The sequence below is a fragment of the Hemicordylus capensis genome, chromosome 10 (genome assembly GCF_027244095.1).
Source record: "Hemicordylus capensis ecotype Gifberg chromosome 10, rHemCap1.1.pri, whole genome shotgun sequence".
In the NCBI taxonomy this organism is placed as follows: domain Eukaryota; kingdom Metazoa; phylum Chordata; class Lepidosauria; order Squamata; family Cordylidae; genus Hemicordylus; species Hemicordylus capensis.
Window position 1 is genome coordinate 16460558 of NC_069666.1, and position 24074 is coordinate 16484631.

Sequence of the window (24074 nt, forward strand, 5' to 3'; positions counted from 1 at the left end):
ACCAGATGGTCTAATGCTACTCCTCTGGGCACATCCTTACAGTATTTTCATATACACAGGCTGACATTCTGGTAAATTGCTCAATGAAAGTCCTATTGAAATTAAATAGTCCTTTAGAGTAACTCCTGAGTAGCACTGTTGAGTAATTTAGTCTGGATGTCAGCCACAAAGTATGGAGACAGTCTATTCAGTGTTGTAAAGGAGTTTGCATTTGGCAGAGCACAGGGATCTAGTCAGTGTCGTTATGATCCCTTTCTTACGATCGAGAGAAAGGACTCAAAAGGGGCAAGGGGAGGAAGCCTCAAAATGCTATTAAAAGTAGTGATGTAAGTTCCGACCAGCAGGTGGAGCTATGAAAATTATGCAAGGTCCATGCTCAGCGTGTTGCCAGAGAGTCAAATCATGCTACGAGGGAGCATGGGAATCTATGGAAGCCTACAGAAGCATCTGGACATGTGTGAAACTAGTGTGGAAGTTTTTAATGCCTGCACTGAACTGTCATCTGGAAAGACCCAAAGTGGTGAATGTCACCAAATTTTATCATTACCAGGTTTTAGAACACAAGTTCAACAACCCTGTAATACTCAGAGGTAGGAAAAATGGAGCTATGATTAGTGTCCATCATTTGGACAAAAAAATAGGTGACGTTTTGAGGCACCATTGAAAACTCACTGGAAAGTGGAGGTGCTTTTAGACAATAGAAGCAAAACCGCTTGGGAAACAGGTGGGCTTTTTCTGAGAGTTCTCGGAGAAATCATAAATCCTGTGCCAATTCTGAATCGATTCGAGAGTGCACCCGCTGCTCAAATAACCCTGTGTTCTTTGTTCCTAGGCTCCAGAAACTTTGCAGCCAGCAGAGTCGGCTGTCCATAACATCTCACACTCACCAGATTCAGCACTTAGAGAAGAAAATAAGCAGGAAACCGGGTACCTGACAATAAGAGAAAGTGCTCCTGTAGAGACGGGAGATGAATGGTCCAAAAAGAGAGACAGTCCTAGTCCAGAGACCCAAGAATCGAGAATGGTAGTGGTAAGCCAGGAAAACAACCAGTACACCTCAGTGACTTCCCAGAATCCTCCAGCTGTTTCCCTGAGCGGCATACAACCAACTGGGCAGGACAATCTGGTTTTGACAGAAGATGTTGGGAGGCTTTCCCCAAGTTTTGAGAGGGATGAAATCCAGCACAGGAAAGCTCCAAGTCCCGAGAGGAAGGAGCTGGTCACTCCTGGATCCCCAGCCCAGAGAGCCGACCTGGAGTCTAGGCCTTCAGACCGATTGGACCGAGGTGTCCCACAGACTGAACCAGTAATCGGAGAAAAGCAAGAACAGACTTCTGAGTTGCTGAGGGACAACAGTCTTGACCTGAAGATGGATTTGGGGCTCGAGGCTGAGAGGACTCCTGTAGTGACAGCAAGACCATTGCTGCTCCCGGAGGTTGCTGTAGGGACTCCGGTTCCATACCAAAATGCTCTGGAGAAGCCACATCCCGTTCCCACAGTGGTGGTGCCTCAGGCACGCCATGAATCCCAAGGGCCACCAGCTGTGCTTTCTCCAGTCAGTGAAGGCCTTGCTGAGAGGAACCAGTCTGTGGCCCATTTGCTGAAGGATGTCAAGAGAGAAATGGATGCTCGGCTCCCAGTCAATGGATTCTCTGTGGAGAAGGGCCAGGCCAAAGAAGGGTCCCTGTCGCCTCTGATGGGTGAAGAAAATGGACAACGAGGGTTGATTCTTGGCAAGGAAGTTGGTGCTAAAGAAAGGGGAAGAACAGCCCCAGTACAGGATTTGCCACAGCCGGAGACCGCTATGGAGGAAGAGAAAGCGCAGAATGCAAATCTTGTGAGTTCCCTGAAGAATTATTTGCTGCTTCTCTTGAAGATGACCACAGAGACAGATAAGAGTAAGGGCAGCCCCAAGCAGGAAGTAAAGGCTGTGGAAGAAAGGAGTCCACTGAGTGCTATTCCGAGGCATCTGCCCGAAGTGGGTATTGCTGGGTTAACTCCCAGGACATCAAGGAAGATCTTTGAGCGGGTGGAAACCGACCAGCTTTTCCAAAGCGCGGAGAGTCTCCAGCTGACTCCTAAGACTTCCCGGAAGATCACAGGGATGATCAATCGAGAGCTGCTTGCCTGCCAGGAGAGCCTGGGGGCCGAACCAGAGGCCCCTCCGTTGCCCTGCGTGCCGTCGATTGTCGTGGGGAGTGCCCCTGGTGAGGCAGTCGGGCTTCCAGATCTCTCTCCAGGGAGTCCCAGTGAGGCACCAGCAGCTCTGCCTAGTGCTACCCCTCAGGAGCTGGCATCTGGGGCCCGCCGTAAAATATACCTGCCTAAATCCAAGCCATCCGATGAGATGGAAGGGGCCGTCCCAGACGGCCAGGAACGCCCCCAAAGAGAGAGCCCCACCGTGTCTCCCCAGCAGAGCCGCAAGAACGTGTCTCTCCTGCAGACCCCGTCCCCGGCTTCGTCGCCGCCTGTGGAGAGGCGCTCCCCGACCCTTGCCAGAAAGATGGCCACGTTAGAAGTGCCCAAGATATACGAGGAGCCCACAGAAGAAAGCAAGGATGTGGCTGACGGCTCCCATGGAGCCCTCGAGGGTTTGGAAAAGACTGGGCCGGAAGGGCAAACAGGGGAATCCCGGAAAGCAAACGACCCGTTTAAAGGTGAGCGGGATTGTTGCCCTTCCTCAGAGAAGCCGCCTGATACTGTGTCAGACGATCTCGCTCAGTCTTGCCTGCACAGACAGGCACCAGCTCTTCAGTGATTTAGTTGGGTCTTCCCCAGCTATACTCACTTTTTTTTTTAAGATTGTGACTCTTTTGGGGCAAGGGAACCTTTTTTATGCATTATTTATTTTTTCTACGTAAACGGCTTTGAATTTTGGTTGAAGAGCGGCATATAAATATCCATAGTAGTAACAGTAGTACCCAGAGGTGCCAGGGATAGAACCTGGGACCTTCTGCATGCAAAGCAAATGCTCTGCCACTGATCTACTGCCCCTTTCTCTGTTTATGTTTTCGTTTATGTATCGTTCAATTTCTAGACCATAAAACTCATTCCAAAGTGGTTTACAAAAGTTAAAATACAATAAAACTCCATAGAAGTAACATTAAAATGTTTTTTTAAAAATCAATTAAAAGGGGACATCTCAGAATGTCCCCTTCCCATTTCCAGAGGGGGGCAGTAGTGCACTTTTTATACCCCTTTAGAAGGGAAAGGCAGAGTCACATCTGGAGGGTCCCCCCCGTCCCCCCCGCAGCTCCCAGAGCAACTCTGCCTCTTGAGTAATAGGCAGCGATTCCTCACACTCCTGGCCTTAAGCTCCTCTTGCAGGAACTGAAATCCTACTTTCCCTAGCAGACTCCAGCAACAGCCACTGGAGAGACACTGGGCTGGAATTCAATAGGGATGGTTTCTCTTGCTGCTGCCCCTTTAAAAGGTGCAGAGGTGATTCCCAAACTGCACGCTACAAGAGAGCCTGAAGACGGTCCACTGCCCCAAAGAGGCTCACCGTCTAAACACAAATCCAAGGGAAGCAACAGCCATTGGAGAGATGCTGTGCTGGGCTGAATAGGGACAGTTGCTCTCCCCTTGCTTAATATAAGAGAGACCACTTTAAACTGGTGGCCACCACTTGGCCCAGTTAGTGGGAGTTTCTGTCCTGTCCCTCCATTAGGGACCACAATCCAAGAGAAAGCCCCTGAAATTGTTTACAGGTGCCTAGATACATGTCACACCCAGTGCAGCTCCCAACATCTCATGCAGCTCTCAAACATGGAGTTCTTGCCTCCCAGGCAGGGCGGCCCTTCTATGAGGCCAGGGGAGGCAATTGCCTCAGGCAGCAGGTTATTAGGCCCCCAGCAACATGGACATCTGCAGGACTTTTTCCAGGGGGCAGGGTGGGCAAAAGCTGCAATTCTATACTCACTAACTTGGGAGTAAGCCCCATTGAATTCTGTGGGATTGGCTTGATCCAGGGGGAGCAGCTGCTCCTCTTCTCCCTGGAAGCCCATGGCCAAGCAAAGTAGCAAGATGCCTCTTGCCTTCTTTTATAAGAAGGGGTGCACACAAGGGGGGAGGTGGCATTTGGCACCCTTTTTTAGGCACACAAAGACCTTGAGCTGCCACTGCTCCCTGAATCCAAAGTATTAGCCCCTGGTGGCGCAGTGGTAAAACTGCCGCCCTGTATCCAGAAGGTTACAAGTTCGATCCTGACCAGGGGCTCAAGGTTGACTCAGCCTTCCATCCTTCCGAGGTCGGTAAAATGAGTACCCAGAATGTTGGGGGGCAATATGCTAAATCATTGTAAACCGCTTAGAGAGCTTCCAGCTATAGAGCGGTATATAAATGTAAGTGCTATTGCTATTGCTATTGCTATTAAAAGGGCAGCAGGCAAAGGACCAGCAGGTCTGGAACCCCTGCATCACACAGCTGGCACACAGAATTCCCAATCCGATATACCAACCTTCATCTTTTTGTAGCCCCGCAGGTGATTCGCAAGATCCGAGCAGAGCAGTTCTCAGATGCCTCCGGGAACCTGAAGCTTTGGTGCCAGTTCTTCAACATTTTGAGTGACTCAAAGCTGACCTGGTACAAAGATGAGATCCCTGTGACAGATGTCAGAAGGAGGTTAGTTATGCAGGAACTGGAGGGAGCAGCCGGGCTTTTGGTGACCAGGAAGAAGGTTGCTTTACTCAACACCATTCCTTGTCCTTTGGGGTCCTTATTGCAAGCCTACGACTCCGACCTTGCTTCTTCTCCCTTTAATCCTTGCCAAAGTATTTTGCATTCAGTGAAAATTCAGATATTCAGAGCAGCTCAGTGTTATGGTTTCTGGACATTAGACAGAATAGCATTCTGTACAAGGCAAAGTGAATTCAGAACAGAGTTAACTGTGCACCGTTTCTACTATTTAGTCCCAACACAGCATTCTGAGTATTAGCGATATGCCTCCCACATGCAGAAAGATCTCCGTGAGTACAGAGAACCCAGAGAAGACATTTCTGCTTCGAGGGCTGGAGTGGAAGCCAAGAAAGGCCACCTTGCTGGCTCAAGAACCTCCTGTCTGGTGACTCGGTGACCTTCAAGGAGGGCATGCTGCTCCTTGCTTCTTGGCTTAAGGGATGGTGATGGTGGGGGTGTCAGTTTGCCATACTTTTTCCAAGGACGCCAGTGATGTAATTTCTCAATCACATGTTATTGTTGTCATTATTTCTGTATTTGAAGATATCCTGCTTTTCCACAAAGAATTTTTCCCCTCTTTGTGGAAAAGAAGTTGTTGCATTTAACAACAAAAGGAATGAGAAGGTGGTTCCCTGTCCCCAAAAGGAAACACAAAGATGATGCCAGCAACAACCATTGGAGGGGTACTATGTTGGGCTGAATCCGGACCATGGTATTAGCCTCTGATCCACAAAAAACACACCCTTGTGCTTACAATTCTGAATGCAGGCTCTTTTTTGAGTGGGTGGGTGAATGCATGGTGGGTAGCAGGAGAGGTTGCAGAGTCCTCCTCAGCGAAGGACAGCGGAGCTAGTGAGCGATGTAGGCAAAGGCAATTGAAAGGAGTAGGTGTCATTTTAGTCTGTTTCTGACAGGGGATAAATTATATATATGACAAAATATGTATATACCGCTTTTCAACAAAAGTTCCCAAAGCGGTTTGTGGAGATAGATAGATAGATAGATAGCAAGCCATGCTTGCTGCCACAAGACCAGCTCTCCTCTCCAATGTGCCCATAGGGGCGTGTGTGTGTCCCACCCGACAACATCTCATCCTGGGCCCCTCCAGACTTGGAGCAGGCCCTCTTTCCTTTTCAGAACAGCTTGAATGGGTTTCCCTGCAGGCTGCCTTGCTCTCAACTCTCTGGGGGATTCTCTTGCAGCTCCGGAGACGAAGGGCAGGCTGCCCTGGCCATTGTGCAGGTGTCACTCAAGGACTGCGGCGTCTACCAGTGCACCATCCAGAATGAATACGGCACTGATTCCACCGACTTCCTGCTGAGCGCAGAAGGTGAGGCTTTCCACAGCTGCTCCTTGGAGACACACGCCTTGGAGACACACTCCCGGGTGGTGGGAATCTAGATTAATCCCATTCTGTATCATGGCTTAGGTATGTGGGACAAGCTTCCGTGAAATGTACTAGCCCTCTTTCATTTGCTCAGCTACAGTTACAGTAATCTTTTTATGAGGAGCTTGTTGCACACCGAAGGCATGGAAATTGAATTAATCAAGGGCAGCGGGGGGTGGTGGGGGGGTGCAGGCCCTTCTCCTACACACACACACACACACACACACACACACACACACACACACACACACACGCATTCCTGTTTTCCAGATGTAGAAATACTCCATTTGAAAATGGAAGTTCTTCCCACTTGGCCTCACGGCGTTCAGATGACATTGCTGGCCATTGTACAATTTCACACTGCCATCTGCTGGCCACTTGCCGCCAATCTTTGATGAGAACAGAGGCTTTTAGTGGCAAAAGACTGCAATCTCATCACAGACTGGCTGCAAGTGGCCAGCAGATGGCACTGCAAAATTGCACAATGGCCAGCAACATCAACTGGACGCCCTATGGGGGAGCAGTAAGAATTTCTGTTTTCAATCAGAGTGGGTCTCCATCTGGAAACACCCAGAGACACAGACTTGTTTTTGTTAAGTGTGCATGTTGCAGAGGAATGCAGTATCTGAAGCTTCTTGGGGCAAAGCACCCCTTCCCAGGCACTTCAGAGGTGTGAGGCAGAGAAGCAAAGCAAAGCTTGGCTTACATGGGGACACCCCAGAAAGGGAAGAGAGCATGCCCACGGGTGCCCATCCAACTGGGGGAAGAGCTCTTCCTCCCTTCCCTGCCCCTCTTCTGCTCAGAGGCCTGCAGCCATGACCCATCTCTGTATCTCTCCTCAGTGCTGTCGGGATTTATCTCCAAAGAAGAAATAGAAGGTAAAGTGTGCCCAGGAGATGGCGCGGTGAGTCTGTGCCCCACCAGGTAACATGGCCCCCACCCCACACGTGAATCCCACCTGCTCCTCCTACATGCCCGAAGTCTCGTAGAAGGCCTAGTATGCAGAGGGCCCGAGGGACCAGAGAGAAGGGCTTCTCTTTCATGTCAAGGCCAGAGATCGGGGAGAGCATTCTTTTCCCCCATCTGTTCTGAGCCTAGCCTCCTGGCCTCTGTCTGTCTCCCCCTCTCTGACTCCAGCTAACCTTTCCTCATCCATCCGCCCTGGTCCAGAATTCCTTTCACCCAGGCATCCGTAGCCACAGCAGCTGGGCATTCCTTGCTAAAGTCTCCATCTCTCTTCCTCTCTTCCTTCTCCTCTTCCATGCTGTTGTAGGAGCCTGGAGGGCTGCACGTTGCTCACCCATCTGTGGTCTTGGGCCCCTTGGACTTCTTGCTTGCCATCTCTGCTTGCTCTTGCCTGTTCTCCCCAATTCCCTCCTCTGTTCTCCCTTCTCCTGCGGAGCAGCAAGAGCAAATGCAACAGCAGTGTGCTGGAAAGAGAGTCCTTCTTAACTTTTGCTGCAGCAAAAGTTTCCCTAGATCATATGGGAGGCTTCTACTGGTTCAGACCATTGGTACATCTGGCTCAGTATGGTCTACACCAAGCCTGCTCAACCTTGCCCCCCCCAACTGTTTTTTTGGATGACAACTCCCATAATCCCCAGCCACAGTGGCCAATAGTCAGGGATTATGGGAATTGTAGGCCATTTGCAGGAGGGCCGAAGTTGAGCAGCCCTGGTCTACACAGACTGGCAGCGGCCTCTCCAAGGTTGCAGGCAGGAGTCTCTCCTAGACCTATCTGGAGATGCTGCCATGGAGGGAACTGGGAACCTTCTGCATGCAAGCAGGCAGAAGCTCTTCCCAGAGCAGCCCCATCCCCTAAGGGGAACATCTTACAGTGCTCACATGGAGTATCCCATGCAAATGCAAACTGGGGCAGGCCCTGTATAGCAGAGGAGACAATGAATGCTTGCTACCACAAGACCAGCTCTCCTCCCTTCTTCCTCCTCTTCTCCTCCCCAAGAGAACAGAATCCCACAAAGCAGGGTTTCTCAAGCTTGGGTCCCCACATGCTGTCGCCCAGCAACATCTGGGGACCCAAGGTTGAGAAACTCTGCCATAAGGTAGTGAACCCTTTCCCCCTGGCCCCTTCACCCACCCTTGAGCTCAGCCCTCTCCCCCATGTCCTTTCCCTCTCTTGCAGTCGGTGAGGAGATCGAGATGACACCCATGGTGTTCGCCAAAGGCCTGGCTGACTCTGGCTTCTGGGGAGACAAACTCTTTGGCCGGATCATGATGGAGGACCTGGAAGTGGGCCCCGGTTTTCTGCGCAAAGCATGCCGGGCCCGGGCCATCTACGGCCTCGAGCCAGTCTTTGAGTCCGGGCACACGGGCATTATCAAGGTCCGCAACCTCATCGCCTTCGGTGGGCGCAGCGAAAGCACGCTAGTCGAGAGGAACTATGACATCACCATCCAGGTGGGTAGAGGGAGACGTGGCTCGCTGCCCATCCCCACATGGCATTTCTTTCTTTATTTTCATGTTTATATCCTGCTCTTTCTCTGAGGTGTCCAGAGCAATGTACATGGTATTGTCTGTCCTCACAATAACCCTGTGAGGTAGGCTAAGCTGATAGGTAAGTGACTGGCCCACAGTCACCCAGTGGATTTCATGGCTAAACGGGGATTTGACCTTGGATCTCCCTGGTCCTAGACCCACACTTTAACCACTACACCGCAGAATAGGGATGTGTACAAACTGATTTTTTAAATTCAATTTGTACCTGAATTGAATCACCCCCAATTTGTTTTGGGTCCGGATCTGGCCAGCAAGCACAGGGGTGATTTTTTTTGTCCACAAATCTCCTGAAACAGGTAGATTCGGGTACAAATTGTTTTGTACCCAAATCGATTCACACATCCCTACCACAGAATCCTTGATTCTCTGCATGAAAACTCTCTCTCTCTCTCTCTCTCTCTCTCTCTCTCTCTCTCTCTCTCTCTCTCTCTCTCTCTCTCATATTTTCCCACTCTGGAGAGGGAAGAGCAGAATGAGCATCTAGTCAGACTCATTCAGGAATGTGTCTTGCCAGTCTGTGCTAGATTACCCTGGAAAATAAATACAAAATTGCAAATAAATACCAAACAACCCACCAGCCAACAGAAGTGATTTAGCAGCCCACAACGTGCGTTGCAATCAATGTATGCGCCTCGCAGGCAGCTCACCAGGATGGGTCTGTTAACTTGTCTCAGGTGGGAAGGTGGCTCACTGCCAGGCTGAATGGAGCATCTACTGGTGAAGCAAGTAGGGCTAGTTAATCTGTGAGAAACTAGATCAGAATGATCCAGTTAAATCGCCAGCCAGCCTGGGGCACGTCCTCACCCCCAGCTGCACTCCTAGGTCATCCCCCATCCCATGGATTCTGCTCACAGCGGCCACTGCTGGCCAAGTGCTGGTTGCCATGTTTTCCTAGGATGTTGCACCTACACCCAGTACAAAGATACTGCAGACATTATACAGATTTTATAATGATTATCATAAGTATTTACATGCCACTTTTCAACAACAAAGGTGGCATGTAAATACTCACAGTAACCATCATAAAATCTGTATAATGTCTACAGTATCTTTGTACTGGGTGTAGGTGCAACATCCTCTTCAACAACAACCAAGCCACCTAATGGCGCAGTGGGGAAATGACTTGACTAGCAAGCCAGAGGTTGCCAGTTCGAATCCTCACTGGTATGTTTCCCAGACTATGGGAAACACTTATTCCAGGCAGCAGCGATACAGGAAGGTGCTGAAAGGCATCAGCTCATACTGCGCGGGAGGAGGCCATGGTCAACCCCTTTTGTATTCTACCAAAGACAACCACAGGGCTCTGTGGTTGCCAGGAGTCTACACTGATTTGAGGGCACACTTTACACTTTACCTTTCAACAACAAAGCTTTCAAAATGGTTTGCATAAAGACATCAGGTGGTTTCTTGTCCCTAAAAGGCTCACAATCTAAAAGGAAACTCAGGAACAGAGGAAGCTGCCTTCTACTGAGTCAGACCATTGGTCCATCTAGCTCAGTATTGTCTACATCAGGCAAGGCGTACACACAAAAACCCTGCAATGTCCCCCGAAATGTGGCAAGTCAGTTGCAATTCCTCCTGTTGCTTAGAATGCAATGAGTGGGTCACACAATCAGCCCTCAGTCCAGACCACCCCCCTTCATGTCTAGTACCGGTTGGCCTATCCTTTATGCTAGCATGTTTTTTACTCTTTCACTGCAGCACCTACTAGGTTAGGGAGGTTCAAGGAGGATAGTCACTCTAGTGTGTTTGCTTCCCTGCAGGAGTGTAAGATCCAGAATTCAAGCCGGGAATATTGCAAGATCTTTGCTGCAGAGGCCCGTGCCATCCCTGCCTTTGGGGCAGTGCCTGAGTAAGTGGGACATCTCGGACAGCAGAGGAGGGTGGAGCATCCTTGCAGCAAGCTCAGAGAGACTCCAAGCCTTGGCAATGTGTGCCACAAATCTGCACATGATGTTTTTCCTACCTAGGGGTAGGAGGGGGGAAATTTGGTACACGCTTGTATTCTATTATGCGTGTAGATCAGACCTGCTCAACTTAGGCCTCCCCCCAGCTGTTTTTGGACTACAAATCCCATAATCCCTAGCCGCAGTGGCCAATAGCCAGGGATTATGGGAGTTGTAGGCCAACATCTGCAGGAGGGCCAAAGTTGAGCAGCCCTGGTGTAGATGGTACATAGGAACATAGGAAGAGGCCTTATTCCAAGTCAACCCCTTGGTCCATCTAGCTTAATATTGTCTACTCTGGCAGCAACTTTCCAAGGTTTTAAGCAGGAGCTTCTCCCAGCCCTACCTGGAGATGCTGCTAGGGATTGAACCTGGGACCTTCTGCATGCAAGCAGGTGCTCTACCACTGAGCTAGACCCCTATCACTAAGGCACATAGGAAGCTGCCTTATACCGAGCCAGACTACTGGTCTATCTAGCTCAGTATGATCTACACTGACTGGCAGCAGCTCTCCAAGGTTTCAGGCAGGAATCTCTCCCAGCCCTACCTAGAACTGTCAGGGATTGAACTAGGGTCTTCTTCATACAAAGCAGATGCTCTACCACTAAGCCACAGCCCCATCCCCTAAGGGGAATGTCTTACAGTGGACAGCACTCACATGTAGTCACCTGTCCAAATGTAAATCAGGGTGGATCCTGCTTAGCAAAGGGGACCATACGTATCTGCCGCCGCCAGACCAGCTCTCCTCCTACAGACAGGGGGGTCTGTATGCATGTGCGGGGGAACTGCTGCCAATTGCGGCTTCCTAGCATACCATAATCATCATTAATAGTGAACCAGCACCAGGTTGTTGACACAAGTTCTGTCTTAGCATTTGTGTGAGCAAAGAGATGTCATAGGAGCATAGGAAGCTGCCATATACTGAGTCAGGCCATTGGTCCATCTTGCTCAGTATTGTCAACACAGACTGGCAGCAGCTTCTCCAAGGCTGCAGGCAGGAATCTCTCTCAGCCCTATCTTGGAGATGCTGCCAGGGAGGGAACTTGGAACCTAGATGCTCTTCCCAGAGTGGCTCCATCCCCTGAGGGGAAGATCTTACAGTGCTCACACATCAAGTCTCCCATTCATATGCAACCAGGGTGCACCCTGCTTAGCTAAGGGGACAAGTCGTGCTTGCTACCACCAGCCCAGCCCTCCTTCCCGTGTCATGTGTGAAGCATCTCTTTTGGACAGAAGCTGCTCTAACTGCAGTGCAACTCTCCTTTGGCACAGAATCATCCCTCTGTACTTGATCTACCGCCCGGCTAACAATATTCCCTACGCGACCATGGAGGAGGACCTGCCTGGCAAGTTTGAGCGCTACTGTGGGCGAGCGCGAGACTCCAGCAGCCTGGCCCCAGCCAGCGCCTCCGAAGTGGGGCACAAGTGCTGCACCTTTCAGCACTGGCTGTACCAGTGGACAAACGGCAACATTCTGGTGACGGACTTGGAAGGTGAGGCTCCCTGGCTGCGGGAGGGGTGGGAGAGCCCTCACCCCTTAGCTCTCCGGAAAAGGCCCAGAGGAGGGGCTCAAGGGCTGGTGGCTCTTGTTACTGAGAATGCTTATCAGTTGCTTTTCAGCAAAAAGGTTCTCAACATGATTTGTGTGGGGAAAGGAATACGGCGATTTCCTGCTCCAAAAGGGCTCAGAGGTCATCTATACAATCAAAAACTGTCTTCTACCCGGGTTTTAGGGATGTGCAAATGTTTCGAATTCTAACCGGTTCGAATTTGAGCCGGTTTGGTTCGATGATCTGAATTCGAACCGAACCAGCCATCAGGTTCGAGCTGCAGGTTCGAATTTGAACCAAACTGGGGGGTGGTTCGATTTGAACTGGTTTGAATCTCCAAAAGTGGGTGGGGTGGTAGCTGGCACCCATGGGTACTTACCACGCAACCCCCAAAGCAATCAGACACTCGTACAAATTTTTATGAATTTTTGAAATTTATTTTTATTTTTTCTCATAGGGTATAATGGAACTTGAATCAGCCCATTATTCCCTGTTGTGGAGCACCCATGGGTGACAACTACCACCCAAACCCCAAAGCCATTGGACCATCCTACGTTTTTTTATGAATATTTGAAATATTTTTAATTATTTTTCTCATAGGGTATAATGGGACTCAAACCAGCCCATTATCCCCTGTTGTGGAGCACCTAGGGGCAGAAAAGTGGGGTGGGTGGTAGGCACCCAGGGGTGCCTACCACCCATGAAACCCCAAGGCAATTGGACACTCCTCCGATTATTAGTGAATTTTTAAAGTATTTTAAATTTCTCATAGGGAATAATGAGGATTCCAGCAAATTTATCGCTTCACGTCGGAGGGAAAGGGGTGGCCTAGAGAGGAGTGTTGTGGGTGGTAGTTCCCAAGGGGAGCAAGGAAGCTACCAGAATTATTTGAAAGGAATTGGGCAAAGGGTTGATTTTTAAGTGATTTTTGAAGTTTACGCGTCTTTAAGGTTTTTCTCCATAAGGAAGAATGGAGGTTTCAGTAGCCCCATAACTGTACTTGTGGGGTGCCACCGTGGCCCAGAGCAAGTGGTGGTGTAGTGCACAGAGGGTGCCAACCACCCCCATGGGTTGCTAACCCATGGGGTACAGGGTTTTGTTGTTTCTGAGGTGTTCTGAGTGTCGATTCTCTGGTAGCAAATGAGATTTTCAATGACAAACCATGAATCCACTCTCACTCTTGAACCTCCGCTTTTGGAGGTTATAACCAGTTCTAACTGGTTCAAATTCGAACCGAACCAGCTGGGTTCGAGCAAAACCAAAACTGAACCTCTCCCTCCCGGTTCGAACCCGGTTCGAATTCGAACCGAACTGGGTGAACTGGCTTTGCGCACATCCCTACTGGGTTTGGGAGCTGTGTGTGCTCCCAATTTTTGGTTGTGTGGAAGCCAGGTAGGAGGAAAAGCTGGGTGGAAGTGATTGTGTAGAGGCCAGGTAGGAGGGAAACCTGGGTCACTTTTCCTCCTGCCTTACTTCCACACAGCCACTGCTACCCATGTTTTCCTCCTACCTTGCTTCCACACAACCGAAAATGGGGAGCACACACAGCTCCCAAACCCAGGTAGAACACAGTTTTTGACGGTGTGAATGTCAACAACTTGCATCATCCCTAACCACTATGGCCTGGGGTGGGGGGAGTTGTAGTCCAAGAACATCTGGTAACCCCTAGTAGAGAGGACAGCAGCCTTGGCTGTATTTGCTTAGCAGAGGAGGAGGAGCGACCAGCTCTCTGCCAACCTGCTCCATGACCCAGGCTGGGCTTCTTTTGCAGGTGTCGGGTGGAAGATCACCAATGTGAGGATTGCTACCAAGGCAAAAGGGTAAGTGATCACCCAGCAACAAGCAGGGTTTGGGTATTTATCTCTGTCCCAGATACTCCGTTCTGGGAAGACCCAGGCCGTTGGGGTGCCCAGGCCCATGCAGAGGTTGTTCAGCCAGAGGAGGAGGTTGGATGTCAAAGGACAGTTGTTCCACTCCTACGCACTCCATGTTTTGGAGCTAGTGCCTTTGCCATTCTGTCTGCATCAGCTGGAAGCTCAGGACAGATGGCAGAGGTGGTGTCTTAAGTGTGGATCTTCCATGACAGGCACGGAGCCTGACCGCCAGCGGCCCGTGTGAGGCCACAGCGGCGGCCCTGCTCACCCTGCCCGCCGCATCTGACATCAGATGTGGGGGCTAGCCATGCCCCTGTGTCTGACGTCAGATATGGGGTGTATGGTCTGGCTCCTGAACAGAGCTGTGCAGCTCCGTTCGGGAGTTGGAATCCAGCCGGTGTTGCGTTCGCAGCGCCGGCCATTTAACTCCCAAAGGGGCCACAAGGCACCTTTGGGAGCTAGCGGCCAGGAGCAGCTCTTCCCTGCCTTAAAATCAGGGAAGAGCCACTCCTGGCCATGCCGTGAATGCAGCAGCATTTAACTCTCGAACGGGGGCTGCGCGGCCTCCGTTCAGGAGCTAAACCAGCGTCCCTGCGTCTGACATCAGACACGGGGGGCGTGGAGGTGCGAGGCGCGGCCCCTGATTGGGCACAGCCCGGGTTCTTTGAACCTGTTTGCCCAATGGTGGCTCTACCCCTGTTCCAGGAGCAAATCCAGGAGTGAATCTTTGCTTCTTAACCTAGACTCTCCTGTTCTCTGGTCATTTTGGGATGGGGCTGGGAGAGACTGCTAACCAGTGCTCCCTGTAACAGGGGTTCCCAGATGTTGTAACAGGGATTCCCAGACGTTGACAAACCCCATAACCCTCAGCCAGGGGCAGAGCCACCATTGAGCCAATGGGTTCAAAGAACCCGGGCCGCTGACCAATCAGGGGCCGCGAGAGCGGCCCCAACATGCCCCCCGCGTCTGATGTCAGACGCGGGATTGGTAGTTTAGCTCCTGAGCGGGGACCTTCGGGAGCTAAACTAAGGCTGGCGCTGCGTTTGCAGCGCCAGCCAGGAGCGGTTCTTCCCTGCAAAGGCCATTGCAGCTGGGAATGCTGGGAGTTGTAGTCAACAACATCTGGGAATCCCTGTCACACTGCTGCTATCCCCGTTCTAAGGAGTCTCAGGGCCCTGGGAGAAGGGTAAAAGCAGCACAGAACAAGGTGCCCCCAAATGCCATGCCAGTTTCCTTCCAGTGTTGCGGTGGTATCCAGCAACACAGGAGCACATCCTGAACATCCCGAGAGACAAGCTGAAAACGATTGGTTGGGGGAATTGGCAGCCCTGCCCCCGCCCAAGCAAGGTTCTTCTGGTTATAACTGCATCTTCCAGAGTCTAGATAAGCTGTTTTATGAGCGCAGACAGGGATTAGACCAGGGCTACACTGGGGATTTGCACAGAACTGGGTGGGGGCGGTTCGAAGGTGGGGGGGTGCATCTTGAAGACTGGGGGAGGGTGCACTTATCCCTTCCTCTGCTTCCCCCCCGCCAGTGCTCTGTTTGCTCTGTTTGTCGATCAGGGTGATAGTGTACCTCCCCGACACACCTTCGAGTGTGCACGTGACTGCGACGTGCGTGTGCCCATGCCCAGCGTGCGAAGGCACGTCGGATACTTCCAGTTACTTCCAGTAAAGGGGGCAATGGGGCGGCAGAGAGGTACGCTGCCGCCCCAATCGACTTTAAGAAAATGGAGTGCCGGTGGGGGGAAAGCGGAGGAAAGGATAAGTGCACCCTCCCCCGCCCTTAGAGATGCACCCCCCGCCTTTGAACTGGCAGAACCGCCCACCGTTCGAACTGGTTCCGAGGCCCATAAAGGGCCTCCGGATTGGTTCTGTGCACATCCCTAGGCTGCACAGCTCCAGCCCTCCAGCTGCTGTTGACCTCAGCTCCCATCCTCCCCAGCCACAGCGGCCAATAGTCAGGGATGATGGGAGTTGTAGGCCAACATCTGCCAGAGGGCTGAAGTTGGGCAGCCCTGGTTTAGACACTTGACCACGCTATGCCCAGGTTAGCCCACCCTTTGCATCAGGGCCCTCCAGCTGTTATTGAACTACAACTCCCATCATGCCCAGCCACAATAAATTGTGGTTGGAGGTGATGGGAGTGGTAGTTCAACAGCTTGAGGGCCAAGTTTGGCCACCCCTGGTAGACATCGAGGGCAACGGGTAGCTGGGGTGGGCATAGGTGGCGGAGGGGTTCCCCTGGTGAGTCACCCCCTCTCTACCGCCAGGTACCAAGGCCTGAAGGAGAGCTTCTGCCCCAACCTGCTGGAACACTTTGCGGCCTCTCATCAGTGCAACCGCTACTGCGAGCTCCTGGCCCTGAAGAGCCTTGAAGTCCCACAGCCTCCCCCCAGAAGCAAGGGCTCCAGGAGTCCCATCACGGGCAGGAAGGCCCCGTCGGCCCAGTCCAGCCCCCAGCTCCCGAAGAAAGGCCTGGCCAGCCCCCAGGCCCCCAGGAAAGGTTCCGTGAGCCCCAAGAGCGCCCGGAAATGCCCCGAGACGCAGGAGGCAGCCAGGCCCCAAGCAGGGGACAGTGGCAAGGCCAGCCGGCGGCCATAGCGGGCACGGGCCCCTTCTCCGAGGTGTGCTGCGTGGCCTGTGCTTGCCTCCCTGCCACCGCCGCGCCCACCCGTGGCCCCTTCCCTCCCGTGTGTGAGGCCTGTTTGTGGTGTTTGAGGGAGGGGAGCCACGCCCTGCTCTCGGGGTGGCTTGGGAAGGGCTCAGGGAAAAGAGAGAACCAAACAAGGACTCTGAAGGCAGCGGCTTCGTCTCTGCAAGCCCCACTCAGAGGAGCGCCCGCCACATGCCCACAGCTCCCCCACATGGGCCCGGAGCCCTGCTTCTTCCCGGGTGGCATTGCTGGGCCTCCTCTGTGTGTGCTGTAGATGCAAGAAGCTCAACTTGCACTCCAGGCCGCTCCTGGGTTGGATGATGTCACAGGCAGGGGCCAGGCACCCCTGTGCTTGGATTCCTTCTGGGGGTGACAAATTGGCCCTGTGTACCGTCGGCTCCAGCTTGGGGCGGCCTGCCTCTAGGCTCCCACGCCGGGCACTGCCTCCAAGACCCATCGCTGTTCCCGCCATGATTGTGTGGGCCGTGGTCCCCGCGACCCCTTTGACCCTCCCTCGCCTGCTCCACTCAAAAGCAGGAGGAAGAGATGTCTGGATGGGGCCGCGGCTGAGGTGGATCAGGCGGTGTCTGCCTGCCTTAGCACTCAGGATCGTTCACGTGCCAAGTGCTTTTTGTGGCTGATGAGTTTCGAAGACGTCTCGAAAGTGGTGGGGCACAGGGCTGTGAGTGCCCATTGTAGAGGAGGCGGGGCTCTTCTTTTGATCCTCTCCGCCCTCCCCTCCCCTCCCAAAGTGCCACTCCGTCAATGACCTCAGCAAGACCCCGCCCCATCCCTGTGGTGCATTGGCCTGTCAGTCTCCCCGTGGGGTAGAAATGTCTCTTCCTTCGCACAGAAACTTGCTTCCCGTTGCCCTCCCGTTGCCCTCCCATGCACCCGCCCTAGCCTGCCTGCTCCCACAACCCCTCACCCATTGCATGCCCGTGACAGACCCTCCCTCTGCTGCCCACATAGAGGGAGGGGCACAGCCTGCTGCCGTTGACCCGTGCACCCCACAGCCCTGCCCTATAAGCAGCTCTTTCCCGCGTGCTGCACGGCTTCTCCTGGGCTGCGGCCAAGGGCGGCACAGTGAGATTCTGATGGAGGGGCAATTTGAAAAGGATGCTTTGGGGCAGCAGACACCAAACGCTTGTCACTGCTTTGAATCCAGGTGTCACCAACCAGCTAATGATGTCCGGCAGGCAGGCAGGCAGGCTCCTCTTTGACCCCTTTGATTCTGACTCCTCTCTTTCCAAACGGCGACGCCAGTAAATAACACTTGTGCTTTCCCACTGCCCTCTTAGCTGTTTCGGGCGATATACGAGGACATGGTCAGAGCTCACAGAGGTGCAACAGTTCATCTTCTGAATCTGCCTCAGACTTATACCATTGGTCCATCTAGGTCAGTGCTGTCCCCACAAACCGGCACGCAGCCGCCCTCCTGGGTTTCAGGGAAGGATCTTTCCCCCCACCAGCCAGGGATTGAACCAGGGATCTTCTGCATGCAGAGCATAGGAGCCCTTCCGATAAGGAACTGAACGTGCATAAAACCATACTGAGCTGCCTTGTACCAAGTCAAGCCCTTGGCCCAGCTCGCGGTTCAGTCTCGGCTGCACGCACTGGCAGCTGCTCTGCAGAATTTCAGACGGGGCGTCCTTCCCCTGCCGGAATCGACCGTGTGACTGCGCTTGGTATACTGTGTATAGTTCTGGTCACCACACCTTAGAGAGTGTATTGTAGAACTGGGAAAGGTGCAGAAAAGGGCTACCAGAAATGATCAGGGGGCTTCTCTACAGGGAAAGGCAACATTTGGGCTTTGTTTTTAGTTTAGAAAGAAGGCAGGTAAAGGGGGACGTGATGCAGGTGTGTAAAATTATGCATTGGGTGGATCAAGTGAGGAGAGAGTGTTCTCTCTCTCTCCCTCTCTCTCTTTCTCTCTTAATATTAGAACCTGGAGGTCATCCATTGAAGCTAAATGCTGGTTGATTCAGGACAGACAACAGGAAGTAGTTAAGAACCTAAGAACAGCCCAAAGCTGGATCAGGCCCATCCAGTCCAGTATCCTTGTTTCCCATAGTGGCCCACCAGATGCCTCTGGGAAACCCACAGGCAAGAGCTGAGGGCAGGCCATCTCTCCTGCTGTTGCTCCCGTGCAACTGGAATTTAAAGGCATCTTGCCTCTTAGGCTGGAGGTGGCCTATAGCCCTCCGACTAGTAGCCATCGATCCTTCTTAAAGCCATCCAGGCTGGTGGCTGTCACCACGTCTTGTGGCAGAGAATCCCACAGGTTATTTATGCATTCTGTGAAAAAGTACTTTCTTTTGTCAACCCTAAATTTCTCAGCAATCAGTTTCATGGGCTGACCCCTGGTTCTGCTATTATGTGAGAGGGAGAGAGGAAAATACACTTTTGTGATTTTTCTTGTGTAAAGAAAATTTCTCTCGTGTGAAGAAAAGTTCTTTGCACAATATGTAAACTATGGAGTTTGCTGCTGCCGGATGTGGTGATGGCCACCGATCGAGATGTTTATAAAGAGATTAGACAAATGCATGGAGGTTAGGGCTATCGCTGGCTAAAGGTAAAGTGTGCCATCAAGTCAGTGACTCCTGGTGCCCACAGAGCCCTGTGGTTTTCTTTTGGTAGAATACAGGAGGGGTTTGCCATTGTCACCTCCTCTACAGTCTGAGATGATGCCTTTCAGCATCTTCCTCTATCACTGCTGCCCGATATAGGAGTTTCCAAAAGTCTGAGAAACATACCAGCAGGGATTCGAACCGGCAACCTCGGGCTTGCTAGTCAAGTCATTTCCCCACTGTGCCATTAGGTGGCTCATCACTGGCTACTAGCCTGTATATTTTCATCAGGGTCAGAGGGGGGAAATGCCCCCAAACAGCAGGTGCGAGGGAACAGCCATGGGCGGGGGCAGTTGCCCTCTTTCTTTCTTTCTCCCACTTTCCCCCGATGTATCTTGTTGGCTGCTGAAGCAAGATGCTGGACTAGATGGGGTTTGGGCCTGATCCTGGAAGCAAGATGCTGGACTAGATGGGGTTTGGGCCTGATCCTGGAAGCAAGATGCTGGACTAGATGGGGTTTGGGCCTGATCCAGCAAGGCTTCTTCTTGTGTTGTTCTGTTCTCACCTGGAGAGGACAGGGGTCAAAGCCAAGACCTTCTGCATGCCAAGCAGAAGTGTTACCACGAAGCTCCAGCTCCTCCCCTTATTCTTTCCTTCCCAGCCGCTGGGATTTCCTTTGCAGCCTGGCCTGCTGTGCAGCTCCAGTTCTGCCCATGGCTTGGCACCAGTATTCCTGCCCAGCCCAGAATTTCTCTCTCTCTCCTTCCTCCCCCCATTAAGACTTGATGGTTGCATCTAAGATGCAGAGGAGAGTCTGGGCAGTTGGAGCATGGAACAACAGGGAAGGAAGAAACCCACCTTGGCCGTCAGAGCTGCTGCTGAGACCCTGCCAGCGTGGCTCTGGAGGGCCAAATGCTGACCACGAGGCTCTTTCTGATGCAAGAACCACCCCGTGGGCTCTCTTGCAGGAACAACCCTTCCACGAGGCAAGGTGAGGTGGTCATCTCAGGGAGCAGATTACTGGGGCACCAGTGAGCCAGCAAGATGCCCTCCGATTCTGGGCGGCAGTATATGGCGCCCCCTCCCCATCTCTGTCTCACAAAGACCTTTGGCTGCCAAGGCCTCTCGATCGGACTGATCAAGACTGATGGCTTCTCTGGAGAGAGGTGGACTGAATGAGAAGTATCTTCTGGGACCAAAGAGGGTAGGACAGTCTAATTTCTTGGCCCAAGGAATGTTGATGAATGAGTACAGCCCTTTACCTGGGCCCTTTCCAGACGAGCTGCTCAACAGCAGCAAAATGCCTCCGTTCAGGCAAGTCGCACTCAAAACGTAAACAGTAGGGGGAGCAGTCTCATGGAAACTGACAACCCCCCAAAACAGCAACTTTCTCACACCGGATATACAACGTCCTAGCTCTATATCGCAGCGATTAAATCCGAAACAAGGCATCGGAAATGTGAACGGCACCCTGCTGTCCACGTAGGGAATCACACTTCTGAGATCCGGGCGTGACCCCGTTGCAGGGTCTAATCTGGAAAGCTCCCTGCTGAGAACTGGCTTTTGAAGTTTTGGGAAAACACAAGGAAATAACTAGTTTGGAGCAGGGGGCAAGTTTCAGCAGGAAAGGGGCACAAGGGGAAGGAGTTGATTAAACTCTCCTTCCCCCCACACCATGGTCCCAAGTGGGATTGCCCAGGGCTGTTCTTTAATAAAAAGAGGTTTGTGCCCCTTTGCCACGTGTTCCCATGAACATATGGCTCGACTCTTACGATTGGTCCTGTTTCCAGACTCTCAGCAAAACTGCAGAATCCAGACTGGAGAGCATTTGTCTTCCCCAGATAAACAGGGATGGGCATATTCACTCTTTTTAAAAAAGCCAAAGTCACCGATGGAAGGGCAGCTCTGAGTGAATGCTCAGAGACAAAAACAGACAGAGCCCCCCCAAATACACCTTCCCCCTCCCAGTGACGGAAGGGATTCTTTCACAAGCCCTTCTGAACTTCTCTGCAGTAAACTCTTCGTGCCCTCCTGGAATTTCACAGGTCACAAAACTGAAAGAAGTGAGCAGTCACTGTTGTGTAACTTCCCCCCAAAAGGAATGACCTCCTGGTACCTCTGGTGTTCGCACTGGAACATGCAGCCCGAAAACACGTCAAGCGTTTTTACACATACTGAGAATTGCTGCACTCTTAGGGAAAGGCTGACCTCCGCGTGCTATGCTGTTGCTACATTCTGTCCAAGAACTACTTTGCAACTTGAATTGCAATGCACACCATTCTACTTGCATCACACAGACACACACGTCACACTTCTGCACACAGTTTTCCAGTATAAACAAATACTTTATTGCTTGAACCGGTAGACCTGGTCCTTTGTTCAGTTGAGACGCCCTCTTTTGACCCTCTCCTTTGTGCTTAAGGTCTGGCACAGACGGTGACATTATAGTGGCTGCAGCACTGGCTGAGATACATCACCAAAGAGCTGAAATCCACACTCCCCCAAGCGCCAGAAAATGACTCATTGTTGGTTGAGGTGCTGTGAAAGAGAAAAGATACCAGAACTGTGACATTAACATTGCTGTCTCCTCCTAAAGGTGAAGTGTGCCATCGAGTCAGTGTCAACTCCTGGCAATCACAGAGCCCTGTGGTTGTCTCTGGAAGAATACAGGAGGGGTTGACCATTGTCACCTGCGCAGTAAGAGATGATGCTTTTCAGCATCTTCTTATATCGCTGCTGTCCGATAGAGGTGTTTCCCATAGTCTGGGAAACATACCAGCGGGGATTCGAACTGGCAACCTCTGGCTTGCTAATCAAGTCATTTCCCCGCTGCACCATTAGGTGAGGGCTCTCTAATCTGCGTAGGCCAAAGCAGACACACAGCAGTTGCCCTGGCAAAAAGGTACCTGCCAGTAGCACAGCCACTCTGCTTCGTAGCTTTATTGCATGCCTCCAGCATTAGGCATAGGGGATTTTGCCTGCTCTGTCCAAGGGAAGCTAGTAAGGGATGCCAAAGCTCGGTGTGCCTGTTCTAAAATGAAGACCACTGTGTTATAAGGTGTTCCGGATTAAGGACCAATGAAGCCAAATAAAAGGTCTTGCAAAGCTCTGACATAGAAGGGGAGTAATGGCAGGAGAGAGGGCACGCCCTCAACTCCTGTCTGGCTTCCAGCGGCATCTGGTGGGCCACTGTGTGAAACAGGATGCTGGACTAGATGGGCCTCCATGGGCCTGATCCGGCAGGGCTGTTCTTATGTTCTTATAGAAGCCTACATGGCCAGGGCATTGTGTGCAATCTGGCTTTTGAGAGAAAACTCTGGTACCTTCAGTGTCCTAAGAATCTTCTTTCATTTTTGAAAAGGATGCTTTGCTAGCCATTGTGGTTGAAGAGAACACCTGAAATGCCACTTGGGCTGTCTCTAACATTGACAAGTTCACCCCGTGAGAATACACATATGGGCAAGATAGTAGGATGATGACTTGTCCATGGTGTGATGCTTAGAAGGTTGGGCTAGAACCGGCAAGACCCAAGTTCAAATCCCCATTCAGCCATGAAGCTCACTGGATGACTCTAGGCCAGTCACTTCTTTCTCTGCCTAACCTACCTCACAGGGTTGTTGTGAGGAGAAACATAACCATGTACTATGCTCTGGGCTCCTTGCAGGAAGAGTGAGATATAAATGTAAAATAAGATGAAACAGTCTTGGGAGGAAGTTCTTACATTCAAACTGAAACTAGGGATGTGCACAGAACCACGGAGGCGTGGTCCGGCACTGGGGGAAGTGTGTCTTTAAGGGCGGGGGGTAGTACTTACCCCCCGCTGCTCGCACTGCATACATCATTGCGGGTCCTTACTATTGATGGGAGACTGTGCATCATGTTGGCCATCCTTTGCAATCCCATTTTGAGGGATGGTTGTCTGATTACAGAAGGGGGGAAAGTGAAAGGAGAGCTGGTCTTGTGGTAGCAAGCATCCCCTTTGCTAAGCAGGGTCCACTCTGGTTTGCATTTGAATGGGAGGCTATATGTGAGCACTGTGAGATATTCCCCTCAGGGGATGGGGCTGCTCTGGGAAGAGCGCATGCATGCTTTAGAAGGTTCCAGGTTGCCTCCCTGGCATCTCCAAGATAGGACTGAGAGAGACTCCTGGCTGCAACCTTGGAGAAGTCGCTGCCAGTCTGGGTAGACAACACTGAACTAGATGGACTGATGGTCTGACTCTGATGTTCCTATGAACACCTCCGGAATGAATGTAAATAGGAAATGCTGTGATGCAGATTATTTGTGTAGTGGAATACCAAATGCACCACTGTATGTCATCCAGTGCCTGACAAATCACCCTGCCATGTTTCTTTGTGGGAAATTAACTATCAGCTGTACGTTTGCTGAATCATTTGAAGCAGTCAGCAGTTTTAGGACTCCCAATAAACATTTTTTGAAGGAAAATGGGTGCCATCTGCTGGTCACTTGACGCCAGAGGAAAGAACTTCAATGAAACGGAGAACTTTGTCCTCATTCTTGGAAGTTGTCCATCAACTTCTATAGACACAGTCAGGGGTGCTCCTTTTATGAGGCAAGGTAAGGCGGCCACCTCAGGTGGCAAATTATTGAGGCATCAGCAGGGCAGCCAGATTTCCCCCCCACACACACCCACACACTCCCATCAGATCAACTCTTTGGGCCAGACATGACCTCTTGCAACGTCTGCAGGTCACATGAGGAAAGAGGTGACTGTTGCTGGCAACCTTCCCCTCTCCCTGCCCCCACATCACTTCCAAAGCTTGAAAGGCTTGGTTTTGAAAGAGGGCTAACCTGGGCTGTGGGATACGGCAGCAGTGGGCGTCTTGCCCAAGTGCCACAGCCCCCTGGCCACAAATCATGGAGCCCAAACACAGAC

General features: G+C 51.8%; 1 protein-coding gene across 2 annotated transcripts in view; it reads left to right on the forward strand.

Moving 5' to 3' along the window:
- The window catches only part of ALPK3 (alpha kinase 3), a 74649-nt gene extending 51026 nt beyond the window's left edge, over positions 1-23623 (forward strand). For both annotated transcript variants that reach the window (XM_053272327.1, XM_053272328.1), the window contains 9 exons: positions 833-2657; positions 4476-4623; positions 5880-6007; positions 6907-6942; positions 8208-8482; positions 10345-10433; positions 11800-12020; positions 13849-13897; positions 16225-23623. In XM_053272327.1, the coding sequence (XP_053128302.1) occupies positions 833-2657; positions 4476-4623; positions 5880-6007; positions 6907-6942; positions 8208-8482; positions 10345-10433; positions 11800-12020; positions 13849-13897; positions 16225-16555 (3102 nt within the window). In that variant the 3' untranslated portion in view covers positions 16556-23623. The remainder of the gene's footprint in view (positions 1-832; positions 2658-4475; positions 4624-5879; positions 6008-6906; positions 6943-8207; positions 8483-10344; positions 10434-11799; positions 12021-13848; positions 13898-16224) is intronic.
- The last annotated feature ends 451 nt before the right edge of the window (positions 23624-24074 follow it).